At 33.5% G+C, this 12,331-nt stretch overlaps 2 protein-coding genes across 4 annotated transcripts; one reads left to right on the top strand and one right to left on the bottom strand.

Moving 5' to 3' along the window:
- Positions 1–2,530: 2,530 nt before the first annotated feature.
- LOC129292931 (protein RGF1 INDUCIBLE TRANSCRIPTION FACTOR 1-like) lies at positions 2,531–7,155 on the top strand. Of its 3 annotated transcripts, none has more exons than XR_008589047.1 (6): positions 2,531–2,861; positions 2,958–3,137; positions 3,273–3,488; positions 3,915–4,098; positions 4,782–4,986; positions 5,302–7,155. XR_008589047.1 is itself a non-coding variant. In XM_054930648.1 (5 exons), the coding sequence occupies exons 2-5, from the start codon at positions 2,964–2,966 to the stop codon at positions 5,337–5,339; spliced, it is 612 nt and encodes a 203-aa protein (XP_054786623.1). In that variant the 5' UTR covers positions 2,532–2,861; positions 2,958–2,963; the 3' UTR covers positions 5,340–7,155. The 3 variants fall into 3 exon arrangements, 1 of the variants encoding a protein (XP_054786623.1); XR_008589046.1 differs by lacking the exon at positions 4,782–4,986 and having other exon boundaries at positions 2,532–2,861; positions 5,302–5,463; positions 5,549–7,155; XM_054930648.1 differs by lacking the exon at positions 4,782–4,986 and having other exon boundaries at positions 2,532–2,861.
- On the bottom strand, positions 5,902–6,944 carry LOC129292926 (probable E3 ubiquitin-protein ligase ATL45). The gene has a single exon (XM_054930638.1). It carries the CDS (start codon positions 6,881–6,883, stop codon positions 6,026–6,028), a length of 858 nt encoding a protein of 285 aa, XP_054786613.1. The 5' UTR covers positions 6,884–6,944; the 3' UTR covers positions 5,902–6,025.
- Positions 7,156–12,331: the final 5,176 nt, after the last annotated feature.

Genomic DNA, 12,331 nt, shown 5'->3' with positions numbered 1-12,331 from the left:
AAACATTAGGTTTGATTCACTAAATAACTAACGCAATTTTAGGCAGAATAGAAACTTGAATTTCTAACAATGTGAGTGCCGTGAATATACATTCATGTTAGTGAAACTTTTCAATTTGACCAAAACTAGGAGGAAGAACGGAAAACTAGTGGCTTTCACTAATTAATTATTGGCTGTATGACTATATATGATTTTTTTTTCTTTCTGGCGCTATGAAATTTAAATTAATGGCATGATTAAAGAAAAAGGAAATCAAAGGTTCTTTCAATGGTGAATGGTAATCCTAGTTTTGGTGAATGTCACAATGTCGGTAATGGCACGAGAAAGGTTTTCTTGCTGTGCACGTAAACATTTTGTAGTCTCTTAAATTCCAAAGAGAATATTCTTTTCTTTTCCTTTAAAATACTGCCATGCATCAAATTACAGATCAATGGTAATAACTTCTGATCAGCCCCAAGAATCTATTCAACAATATATATACATCCGCTAAATGAGGAATTAATTATCTTCATAGTTTTTATGGCTTTTCTTGTTATAGTCGTGGACCCCACCACCAGCTTTGGAGTTGCCGTGATAAGACCGGTAAATAAATATTTAACCCCCCAAACAAGAAATGTAATTTGATTTTTGATTCAGGAACAAGAAAAATACATAAGAGGGAATTAGTTAAATGATATTCGCGTGATGTTGATCATAGTAATTTAATTAATTCCTTCCTGACATGACATCCTGCCTACAATATTTATGGTTTACTAAGGGATATATCCATTTGACATAATTTATGATGTAATCGTATCTTGAAAGTAGTCGAAAACAAGGTTTTAACTTCCAAATAGTATTGAGGTAAAAAAAAAATCGAAATATTAAATAATCAAGGGAGTAAAAAGTCCTGAACTTTCTGATAATTAAGATCATGAAAACATGAATGTGTTTCACAAATGAGACAGCACGCTTCATCATGTGAGGATGATTCCGATGGATTTGCATATCTTGCTCTGGAAATTCAGAAGCAATTATTATATGAATGGTGTCTTTCATAAACGTGTAAATGGCAATAAATCCAACAGAATTATGAACATTTCATAATCTAATAATGACCTCTGGCAAAAATATATATATATATATATATATATAAAATATGATCATGACCGTATTTATTTGAATAGATACGTGGTTTAATTTTTGCCGTTATATAATTCCCTTTAATTTGTCGATCACCAAACACATCCCCAGCTCCTGCATCGATCAATATAGGAGGCGTTCAATTTCTTATTGCCTCCTCAATTATGAGCAATTAAGATTTAAAGACGCCTCAAATAGATTTTGTTTTCGATATTGGAGAATAACCCCCAAATAGATTTTGACATTTTGTTTTCGATATTGGAGGATAAAGTCTTGATTAGAGCGTGCTTATCTCTTAATTTCAAGCGGGCCATGTGGAACCAGCTTACTTGTAAGGTACGCCTATCAAGACTAATTAAGAACGTGTTTAATTTCAAACAATGAACCATTTGCCAAATCACATAGAAATTACGATTTCTTGAAAATTAAAATTATATTAATGCTGGCTTTCATGTCTTTTTGATTTCCTTTTTTTAAAAAAATAATACTCTTTCTGTTAAAAAATGTAAGGTATTTTTTGAAGAATTGAATATTTAAAAATGTAAGGCATTATTAATCTTTTAAGGTGTAATCATTGTCATTTTTTTCAAAAGTGCCCTGACTTTATATTTATTATAGAGTGGTTAATAAGAGTAAATATAAAAAAATAGGGTTAGTTTGAAAATAAGTAATTACTTTATTGAAGATGAGATTCGATTAAAAATATCTTATATTTTTTAACGGAGAGAGTAGTTATAGACTACACATTATTGAAACGCAATTTTAAAAATTAAATTAGACTTTGATCGAATTACCAATAGCAAAAGTAAAACTTTAACAAATTTGAATTGATGTTATTGAAAAAAAAATTGCAATGAGTGTTGGTCGTAGTGAAATGATCACAGTTGTTTAAACATGACGTTTCATATTTAAATCTTGTAAAAGCAAATGACATATTTTAAAAAATTATCATCAATTTAATCCAACGACGCTTAAATATAATCATAGTATCTGATAAACCATATTAAAAAACAAACTATTTTTACAATGCGATTTATTTTATAATTATTCATTAAAGTTAAATAGATTTCCGTATATAAGAGAAACAACTAACGCTGCCACTCTATTTCAGATTCTAATAAATCAGTGTCATTGTTCATATACAGCGGATAACAAGACTTGCTCTCACAATGTTTATCATGAAAATTAGATTAGACGTTGGGTGAAAGCGGCGCAGTGAATAATGTCATACAGGCGCGCGCGCAAACGGAGAGTGAGTGTAGAGTAATTGAGGCGAGAATGAGGGAGGGAGGTGGGACCGGGGTATAGGATGGACCACGGTGGGGACGCCACATGGAGGGAACCAGACACGTGGGCGAGAAAGGCCTTTGATGCTTTTGGACACCTCCTTCGCTTCGCTGATGCGTAGCCAGGTCGCCCACCCTCTTGGCTCTTGTCCACGTAGAGACACACCCAACCTCCTTCCTATTCCCAGCACTGCCCCATCCAACGCCTCTCCCTCCTCTTCTTTAATCTCTCTCTCTTTCTCTCCCTCCTCTGTCTTCTTGTTCAATTCTAAGTCCAAGGCCGTTTACTCTCTCCCCCACCCCCCCTTCTCTTTCTCTGCATTTTCCCCTGCAATTCCCTTCCCTCTACGTCTCTGCCATTGTCGTCCTTCTACTGAATTTCATTGCCATTCTCTCTTATTCTTCAACTGCTCACTCATCCGTTGACCCACATTCGCCGCCTGCTGGCTATTGGTATCATCGTCACACTCCCGTTTTCTTCTTACTCTCCGTCTCTTGATGAAATTGATCTGAATTTCTGATCCTGAATGTTGATTTGCATTGATTCAGACCACAATGTCGGTGCCTCCCTGGCTCGAGCCCCTGCTCACCACTTCCTTCTTCAGCGTCTGTCGCTTCCACGGCGACGCCGCCAGGAGCGAGTGTAACATGTTCTGCCTCGACTGCAATCGCGACGCATTTTGCTTTTATTGTCGGTCATCCAGGCACAAGGATCATCAGGTCATTCAGGTAGCTTCCTCTTCTTCTGCTTGCTAATTCTTGATGCGGCATTTCGATCGATGTGAATAATTAAAGACTCGACTGGGCAATTAATAATCTGGATTGATTCACCGTACGATGTTTGTTGTGAATTCGAATGATTAGATAAGGCGATCTTCGTATCACGATGTGGTGAGAGTGTCCGAGATTCAGAAGGTATTGGACATAGGCGGGGTTCAGACGTACGTGATAAACAGCGCGAGAGTCCTGTTTCTGAACGAGAGGCCTCAGCCAAAATCTGGGAAGGGAGTGGCTCACATTTGTGAGGTTTGCGGAAGAAGCCTCTTGGACCCATTCCGCTTCTGTTCTCTGGGCTGTAAGGTGAGATATTTCTCCCTCCATGTGCCCTCTCTCTTGGTTCATATCATTGTCAATAGGTACCTCATTCACAACTCAATCGTCTTCGCCATATGGCCATAACACCCACCACCGATACATATCATCACATACATTTGAAAACACATCGCCATCATAATTATAATCCCACCGCTACCTAGCTGTTCATAGTCTTGATTAACTCACCCTATGTACATGTGAATATTGGAAGGCCTGGCATTGACATTTCCCATCGTTTATAATATGATAATCAAAGCAGAGGAGGGAGCGTGAGTTTTATAATTAGTAGTGATAATTATTGACAGTGGGGGGAACATGGGAAGGGTTGTGCGTCAATGAGTAGAAGTAATTATTATTGTATTAATTAAATTAATGACAAGATTCTGTGTGTTGGGGGGGAATCATGTATAGCTTGTGGGAGTGAAGAGGAATGGGGATGCAAACTTTGCTTTGGAAGGAAACAACGAGGCGATGGCGAGGGGGGAGGGAATATCAAGGAGATCAGTATCGGAAGAAGAATCGCGTGAAGGCTCACAACAAGACATGTATCCGGCCACGCCTCCTCCACCTGCTTCAACCGCAAGGAGAAGAAAAGGTATTCCTCACAGGGCTCCATTCGCCTCCTAATTATTATCATTTTCCACCCACAAATATTGGTACATATTCAACTCCAATTTCCACCCCGACCCGACCCACCTTTTCCTTTTCTTTTCCATTTTTACCGAAAACAAGAAAGAACCTCGTTAATTAGCATGATGCAGGGTAGCCGGACCTTTGATATTGGGGGAGGGGTGTTGTGTAAATGCTCAAAAGAGAGGAAAAAGGATACACAGGGAATTTATTTCCTTTGCTTTGGGATCTGGGTCCCAGGAAACAACAAATTCTCTCTTGTGAAAGAGAACCAATAATGCAGATTTGTTTAATATTTTATAGTTGCGGGTGTACATGTCATTAAGAAATTCTTTTGGCAATAAAGCAAGTCTTTGTGGAGTTCGTTTTATAGTTTTCAGTGGCCCACCATCCACATGGGCCGTCTACATAAAGATAAGACGACCTTTTTTACTGTCTATTATTATTACGTGCATGTAATATAATGAGGACAAATCTACTTTCTATTTATCATTGCCAATTTTGGCGTCCGTAGTGCAGTGCCCTCTTTTCTGTTCTATTCCTTCCTTGTTTTCAATGTTCTAATCTATATATAATATATCTCCCTTCTTTCTTTTTCGCTCTCCATTTTTCTTTGGTTCTTAATTGTTATTATTTCTTTTTGTCAAGAAAATTAGGGGAAATAATGGAGAGGGACAGAGAGAAAGTGAGGGAGGGAGGGTAGCGGATGTTGAAAGATCGTGTTTATTACGTAGCGTCATTTTCTCTCCCGAACAAATGAGCCAAAGCAATTAGGTAGAGCAGATGTTAATTGATAGCTACCCAGAGTTTTCAATTCGCAAAACGTGCGTCACCCAAGAATTCAACTGAAAGGGTAGGTAGATTAAGATTTTTTATTTCCCAATTTCATTAATAGTAACGACGTGTAATGTAGGATTAATTATCTCACCAACTTAAAATTAGAATATGATGAAATAATCTGTCGTGAATCATACTTGTCTTCACACACACACACACACACAAACATACATACATACATGATGACATTAAATATTAGAATTATTTTTCGAAGAAATTTGTAAAATTTAGTATTCTATTATTAAAATGCTAATTTAAGTATTTAACTTATCATAGATAAAAATATGATAAATTGTTGTCGCTAGTGAATTGACTTTTCGTTGCTTTCCAGGGTCCACAGGCAAGAGTTCTCCTGCACTATGGACCTAACAATTAATTTACCCATCACGATATAAAGTTTACATGCCCCTATGCGCTCGGTCCTTTTCTGTCTACTCAGTTGCATTGGATAAACACGCGCGCGCGACAATACATCTGACTTTTAAAATGTCCAGTAAGTTTGTTCGTCTTTTATACTTATTAAAATTTGCATTATCTTGTTGTGTGATATTTCACACAATGATACCAATTTCATGTAGGGCGTATTTGGAATTAAAGACGTCAAACATGTTGATGTATCCCCGGACGTCCATGGTAGTGAAATCGCATTAAACATTCAGGCTCATGCATTTTCTTTTTTTCTTTCGGTTACGATCTTCAATTCAGTGCGAATTCATGCACATTCACTTACCGAAAAATATCTGGGAAAAGGTACCTGCAAAAAGTTGATCGATAAAGCATTAAGCAACGAAGGTACAAGTGCGTGTCATAAAAAACCTTATGATCGGGCCCTTCTTTGCAACGTTCAACAAATCTATGCACTACACGTGAAACCATAAGGTCACACCGTCACAGTATAAGCAATGTGCGTTTATCTTCTTTGTACACATAGTAACGGGGGAAAATTTATTACGGTTGAATTCTTGGAAAGGCCAGAAATGAATTGAGAAAGAATGAGAGTAAGGAAGCCCATTCAACGCAATCTATTTTTTTAGGGGGTGGGGAAAAAACAAATCTCAATTGGGTAGAATGCCTTTCGATCTTTCATTTCTACTATTCCGAAACTGCGCGAAAGACATCATCAACATGGACGATACCTGATCAAGCGCTTTAGCATGCGCAATCCCAATTCCTGTAGCGACAGGGGGCGAGGAAGAAGAAGAAGCAGAAGCTTTATTTTCCTCATCCCTCTGTATGCTGACAGAAACAAACGACGAATGATCCATGGACAGAGACCTCTTCAACCCCATCATGGAACCCTGATGAGGATTTTCCTGCGCGTGATGATACGCCACAGAGAGAGAATGCCGAATCGTGGAAGCAGCACGAGGGGCTCGTGACGTGGAACCAGAAGCAGCAATCTTATGATCATGATCACGTTGATGAGACTGCCTTTCCTCAGCATCAGCAACATGATCTTCTGAAGCCGCAGGGGCAATGACTAATGGCGCTCGACAAATGGGACAATTGGAATTTTGAGTGAACCAGAGATCGATACAAGGTACGTGAAAAGCGTGACTGCAAGAAGGCAATAATCGAACCTTTTCTCCGTCCTGCAATTCGCCTAAGCAAATAGCGCACTCGGTCTGGTCCAGACGAAAGGCGTCATCTTTCTTGTGAGAGTAAGGCAGAATAGGGATTTTCTTGAGGATCTCAGGGTCGACGCCGCAGGGAATGTCATCAGGAGGGGGGCTCATTGGCTGAGCTATTTGCCGCAATTGTCGTCGGCCTTGAAGGCAAAGCCTGAAGAGGATGAAGTGGTACGTCGCTAAGGCCACACAAGAGCAGATGATGCCGGCGCCGGAGATAATGAGAGGGTTCACAAAGTAACCAAGGTTGCCTTGGCCATCAGCGGCGGCATTGTTGCTGTTCATGTCTCGTGTAATGTTGTTCTTTTCTGTGTTGGTGTTGCAGTTGCCTCAACTTGTGGTTAATTGTGGCAGACCGAGGATATGGTTTTTCGCTTTCAGATGTTAGTTCCAATAAAGCAGGAAGCCGTTGGGTTGACTGCTTGAGAGATTTTCTTGCCATGACCTCCACGTAGCGGCTTCAGACAGTGCAATCTCATCTCCAGTTCCATTCTAGTGGTACTGTATTGGACAAGTGTAACTGTGTGTGTTTTTATAATAATTCTCCGTTTTATTTTTTTCGTTCCTTATTGTTTCAAGCATAGACGGTGGGGTCGCTAGAATAACTTAGAATAACATGGAGTAAAAAAATTCTGTCAAATAATTTTGACTACAAATTTTATTAGTTGAAGAGTGCGGGTAATTTATTATTCCTTTTAATTTTATTTATAAATTATATTTTAAAAAATTTATTTGATTCTATTTATAAGTTACGGTATAATTTTTTATGTAATAATTAAAAGGTATTTTTAAAATTATCCTTCATGAAATAGAAAAAGTAATATGATATCATTTTTGAAATATAAAATATATTTAAAATTTTAAAAACTTTTATTTTTCATATTTTTTTTACATTGATATTGATAAAGTTGATAGAAATGATTTATAAAAAGAATCGGAAGAATATAATGAAATTTCTCTTATGCCCATTCTCTATCAAGGAAAATTTTATTAAAAGATTTTGAATGTGACATAATTTTAATTGAGGTTAAAAAAATTTAAAATTTCACTGTAAATTTAGAAGACTGAAATAAAACAATTATTTTTACTTAAATGACAAAAATATACTTCAATTGTAATTAACGTTGTTAAAATAATAAGTCAAGTTGTAATTTTTATAAATAACATTATTAGAATAGCAAGTGAAGTTATGATTTTAACATATAACATTGTCAACACAAGAAGTGAGGTTAAATACGAAATTTATAAGTAACATAATTAAAATAACAAGTCAAGTTAATTATAATTTTTACAAGTAATATTGATAAAATAATAAGCCAAGTCATGATTTTTACAAATAACATTACTATAATAACATATTGTATTATTATTATAATAATAAGTCAAGTTACGGTTTTTATAATTAATATTATAAGAATAACAAGAAGTCGCATTTATTTTAATAATGTTGCTTGTAAAACTCATAACTTAACTTGTTGTTCTTATAATTTTTTTAAAAATCACAACCTAACTTATTATTTCAGTAATATTAATTATAATTGAAAAGTATTTTGATCATTTAATTAAGAAAACTCCATTCAATCCTCTGGACCTGTAATAAAATTTCAGAAGTTCAGAGCTTCAATTAAAATTATATCACATCAAAAGACCTTTAATGAAATTCTCCCTTCTCCATCCTCCTCTTGGACACTAGTTCATAATATATATCACAATCAGAACACTTTTCTGTGACCAATCCGTAATTGTATATTCTTCAAGAGGTTCTTCAAGAATTTTGGTATTCATCTTCTGTGCTCATTAACAAAATTGAATGTATACTAGTCGAGTGCGTATTAAATTAAACTAAGAAGCACTTCAATAATATGTAAAAAAAAAAAACTTAATTAAGTTAAATCTCTCACAGAATTGACTAAAAATTAAACTCCTAGTTGATTAGATCTATCCAAAAATAGTAACAATTCTATTCAATTTGATGATTGCAAATTGAACAAACAAAGATTAAATAAAAACTAATCTTTTTAATATTTTCTAAAACTTCACAGATTTGAAATTAAATGAAATGTGTGATTAAAATGCAATATGATAGTCTTCCTAGGCATATAAACTTCCTCTTTTATCTAGCTCCGTTAAATTAATTTTCTCTTAACCTTTGATTGGTTTTAGAGACATTATAACAACCACTAAAATTAACACTTTTAGGCTCTTTAAATTAACTTTTAGAATTAATTATGCTTTACAAATGACTAATTAACTTATGAAATTAATTATCACATAAGACTTTAAACTTGACCAGTCATTGCTTTAACCAAATAAGACTTTAAATTGATTAAAAAAATGATTAATCAATCTTAAGTGTGTTTAATGCACAATCGTATCTCACAATGCCACAAAAAGTAACTATCACACAATGCAACAAAGGATTGAAAATTGTATTAATTTAGACAAAATTTTGAGGGCCATTCACCTCACCAAATACTAATATATATATATATATATATATATATATATATACGCGCGCGCGCGCGCATTTTGTAAGTTATACAAAAATATTTGCAGCTTAAAAAATACGTCACAGTTGTATCAGAAAAGCATGTCATGGCAGGGACCTTGGATTTCGCAGTATAGCTGAGGACCAGGAAAGCCCAATATGCTACAGTAAAAGGTCAGCTCGTTCGCAACTTCACTTTTGGACCAAAACACAATGTACAGGCCCAAAACAGAAGACCGTGATGTTTTTTTTGGCCAAAAACGTCGATTTTATTGATTATCAAAAACATTACACTCACTAATTCAAAAGGCAGTAAAAATCCTAAACATACAATCTATAAAAAATAAGAGAAAGAAAATAAACCTACAATACAATCCTAAACCAAAGAAACAAAAAAAAAAAAAACAAAATCAACCCACTTCCTCCTTATTAAAACATTGAGCATCACTATCATGAGATAAAATGACATCAACATCCTTGCATAATACAACAACAATAGAGGATGGAATATCACAAAGCCAACCAGGCTTCATCACCCCTTTTGCACCAAGAGTTGCAAGAACATCAGTAGCTTCATTTCCCTGTCTTGCCACTAGAGAGAACGAAATATTTTGTAAAGAATGTTTATGATAGATAATCTCCTTTAATAAATCCACACATTGCCATTCACAACCAATAATAGAGTCCTTCATAACTCTTATAAACAATTCTTCACAATCTAACTCAAAAGAGATATGAGTTGCATCAAATACAAAACTCAACTCTATAGCCTCTTTCAATGTCAATCCTTCAATCATAAAAGGTGAAATAGCATTCAAAGACCTCCCAAAACATCCAAGAGTATTGCCAAACTCATCCCTACAAATCCCACCTACACCAACAATCCTCTTAGCAGAATTAAAAGAGCCATCAACATTAAATTTTACCAACCTTTTTTGGAAGCACTCATTTCTCTAACCTTACGATCTAGTAAGGGACAAACATCTGGCCTTCTTGTTGCTTATTTGCTTAGCCCTCCAAAATTCACTTATTTGAATTTGCACCATTCTAACCACAGAATCAACATCTACCTTTTCTCCTTTAAATACTCAATTACATCTACATTTCCAGATCCACCAACAAATAGTGATTAAGGAGGCTTTCCCATACTCATCCAAGCCATTGCTACCAAAAAGCATTTCTTCTAACCATTGTTCAACCCTTATCACTCCCTTGTCACTAAACTACAAACCAAGACAACAACCAAACCAACATTTAGTAATCCAAGAGCATAAAAACAATAAATGCTCTAAAGTCTCATCATGCTCACCACAAACAGGGCAAATAGAATCCCAAAACATTTTTTTATAAAAAGAGCAACTTTAACAGCCACGGCTCCACTAATCATTCTCTGTAAAAAATGTAAATTTTCAGAGCAACATTAATCTTTCATAAACCAGACCACATCTTCCTTGAAATTTGAAAAGACCATAATGTGTTTATAGTATATACATATGCACGCTTTCTTTTGTTTTTTGGCGAAAAAGAACATGCACGCTTCCGAATAAACGCTTCATAGTATTGCATAATTTATAATGATAATTGTTTTTCAAAAAAATTTGATGAAGCTGATTTTTACTCTTCTTTTTAATATTTGTTGTGTATGTTTTCGTTATGAAATATGAAAAATTGTGTAATTGCAAAAAAGTAAGAAGATTAATTTGACTTCTCCGGATAATAACAAGAGAAGGAAAAAAGTGTACTTCTCGAATAGTTGACTTGCACTCCAATTGGAGCATTTTTAAATTTGGACCATTGACTTCTCATCATTTATCAATTCATTTTCGTGCTCGTGGCGCCAAAAGTCCTGTCTCGATTCATTTGTACGAAGAAGACGCAATCTTTTTAAGATACACGGATGTGTGTGTTTTAACTATAATTGATAGATAATCTGCTCAGATTATTTGGCCCTTTTATTTTAATGTTGACTATTGACCTTTTCTATTAGATATCAAACTATTTGGTGGTTCCAAAATCAAAAGTGTTCCGTGTAAATCTAAAATTTTTAGAGGTACATTCAATTAGGCTCGTGAGTGTTGCAATGTAACATGATTAAGTGTGTATTTGAATTGAAAAATTTTCAATTGAGATTAAAAATTAATTAAAATTAATTAATTGAATTGAAATTGAGAGCAAAATTTGTGATTATAACGTGATTTATGTTTGATTTTTTAGATAAGTTAAAATTTATTTAAATAATTTAATTTAAAAGTCAGTTGAAATATATAATAGTAATAAAAGTGTGCTTTTATGTGGTGAGAAGGTGATCTCACAATCAGCCTTTTTGTTTTTCTGGGTAAGCTTCAGCTTTTATGCTCACCTTTTATGATCGAGGAATATAGTGTGCGTTTGATTTTTAATTTGTTAAAAGGTTATTTGATAAAAATTTATTTAATAAAAGTCAGCTTAATGAAAATCAATTGTTATAATAAAATTTATATTTTATATTTTTTAAAAGTTAATTTGATACATTGAATGCTGTTTGGTTTGTGATAATTAAATATGTTTTTAAATGTATAATTATTAAAAAGGACATTAATTTATGATGATTTATAATTTTTATTATACAAATGTAATATATTTAAAATATTTAAAATATGTGATAAAGATTTTAAATAATATAAATTTTAATCTATAATGTTAAAAATTTAAAGTCAAATTATTTATATTTTTTAAATTTATAATTTTTAAAAATATGATAAAGATTTGTAATTTTTATTATAAATTAATGTTAAAAATTAACATAATTAATTATTCAATTTATAATACTAAAAAAATTAATATTTAATTATTATTATTAAAATAATAATTATATTTTTAATGAATGAACTATTTTTTAAATAAAATGATAAGAGATCAAATTTAAAAAGTATGATTAAATAACATTTTACTTTTTAAATTTACTTTTTAAAAATTTAAATAGTTACATTTTAAAAATTTACTTTCAATTACTATTTAAATATACTTTCGACATGTATTTTTTTATAAAATATTTTATTTAAATAATTTTTAATTTTTTAAAAATAAAATTTTATTTTTTAAATATAAAACAAAAGAAATTCAAACAGATCCATAATTTTTTTTTCTTTTTCAATGAATAAAAAATCATTGCCAATTATTCATGTTCACATGAACTGAGATTGACGTTGCAGGACCGTAACCACCCAGTCCCCCTCTGCGTTAAACTCCATCAGATTCCACTCAAA

This window comes from Prosopis cineraria, unplaced genomic scaffold, assembly GCF_029017545.1.
Source record: "Prosopis cineraria cultivar Desert tree isolate PC_DT_omini unplaced genomic scaffold, ASM2901754v1 PC1, whole genome shotgun sequence".
Classification (NCBI taxonomy): Eukaryota; Viridiplantae; Streptophyta; class Magnoliopsida; order Fabales; family Fabaceae; genus Prosopis; species Prosopis cineraria.
The sequence above is the reverse complement of the archived record's forward strand: the minus strand, read 5'-3'. Positions and strand labels throughout refer to the sequence as shown.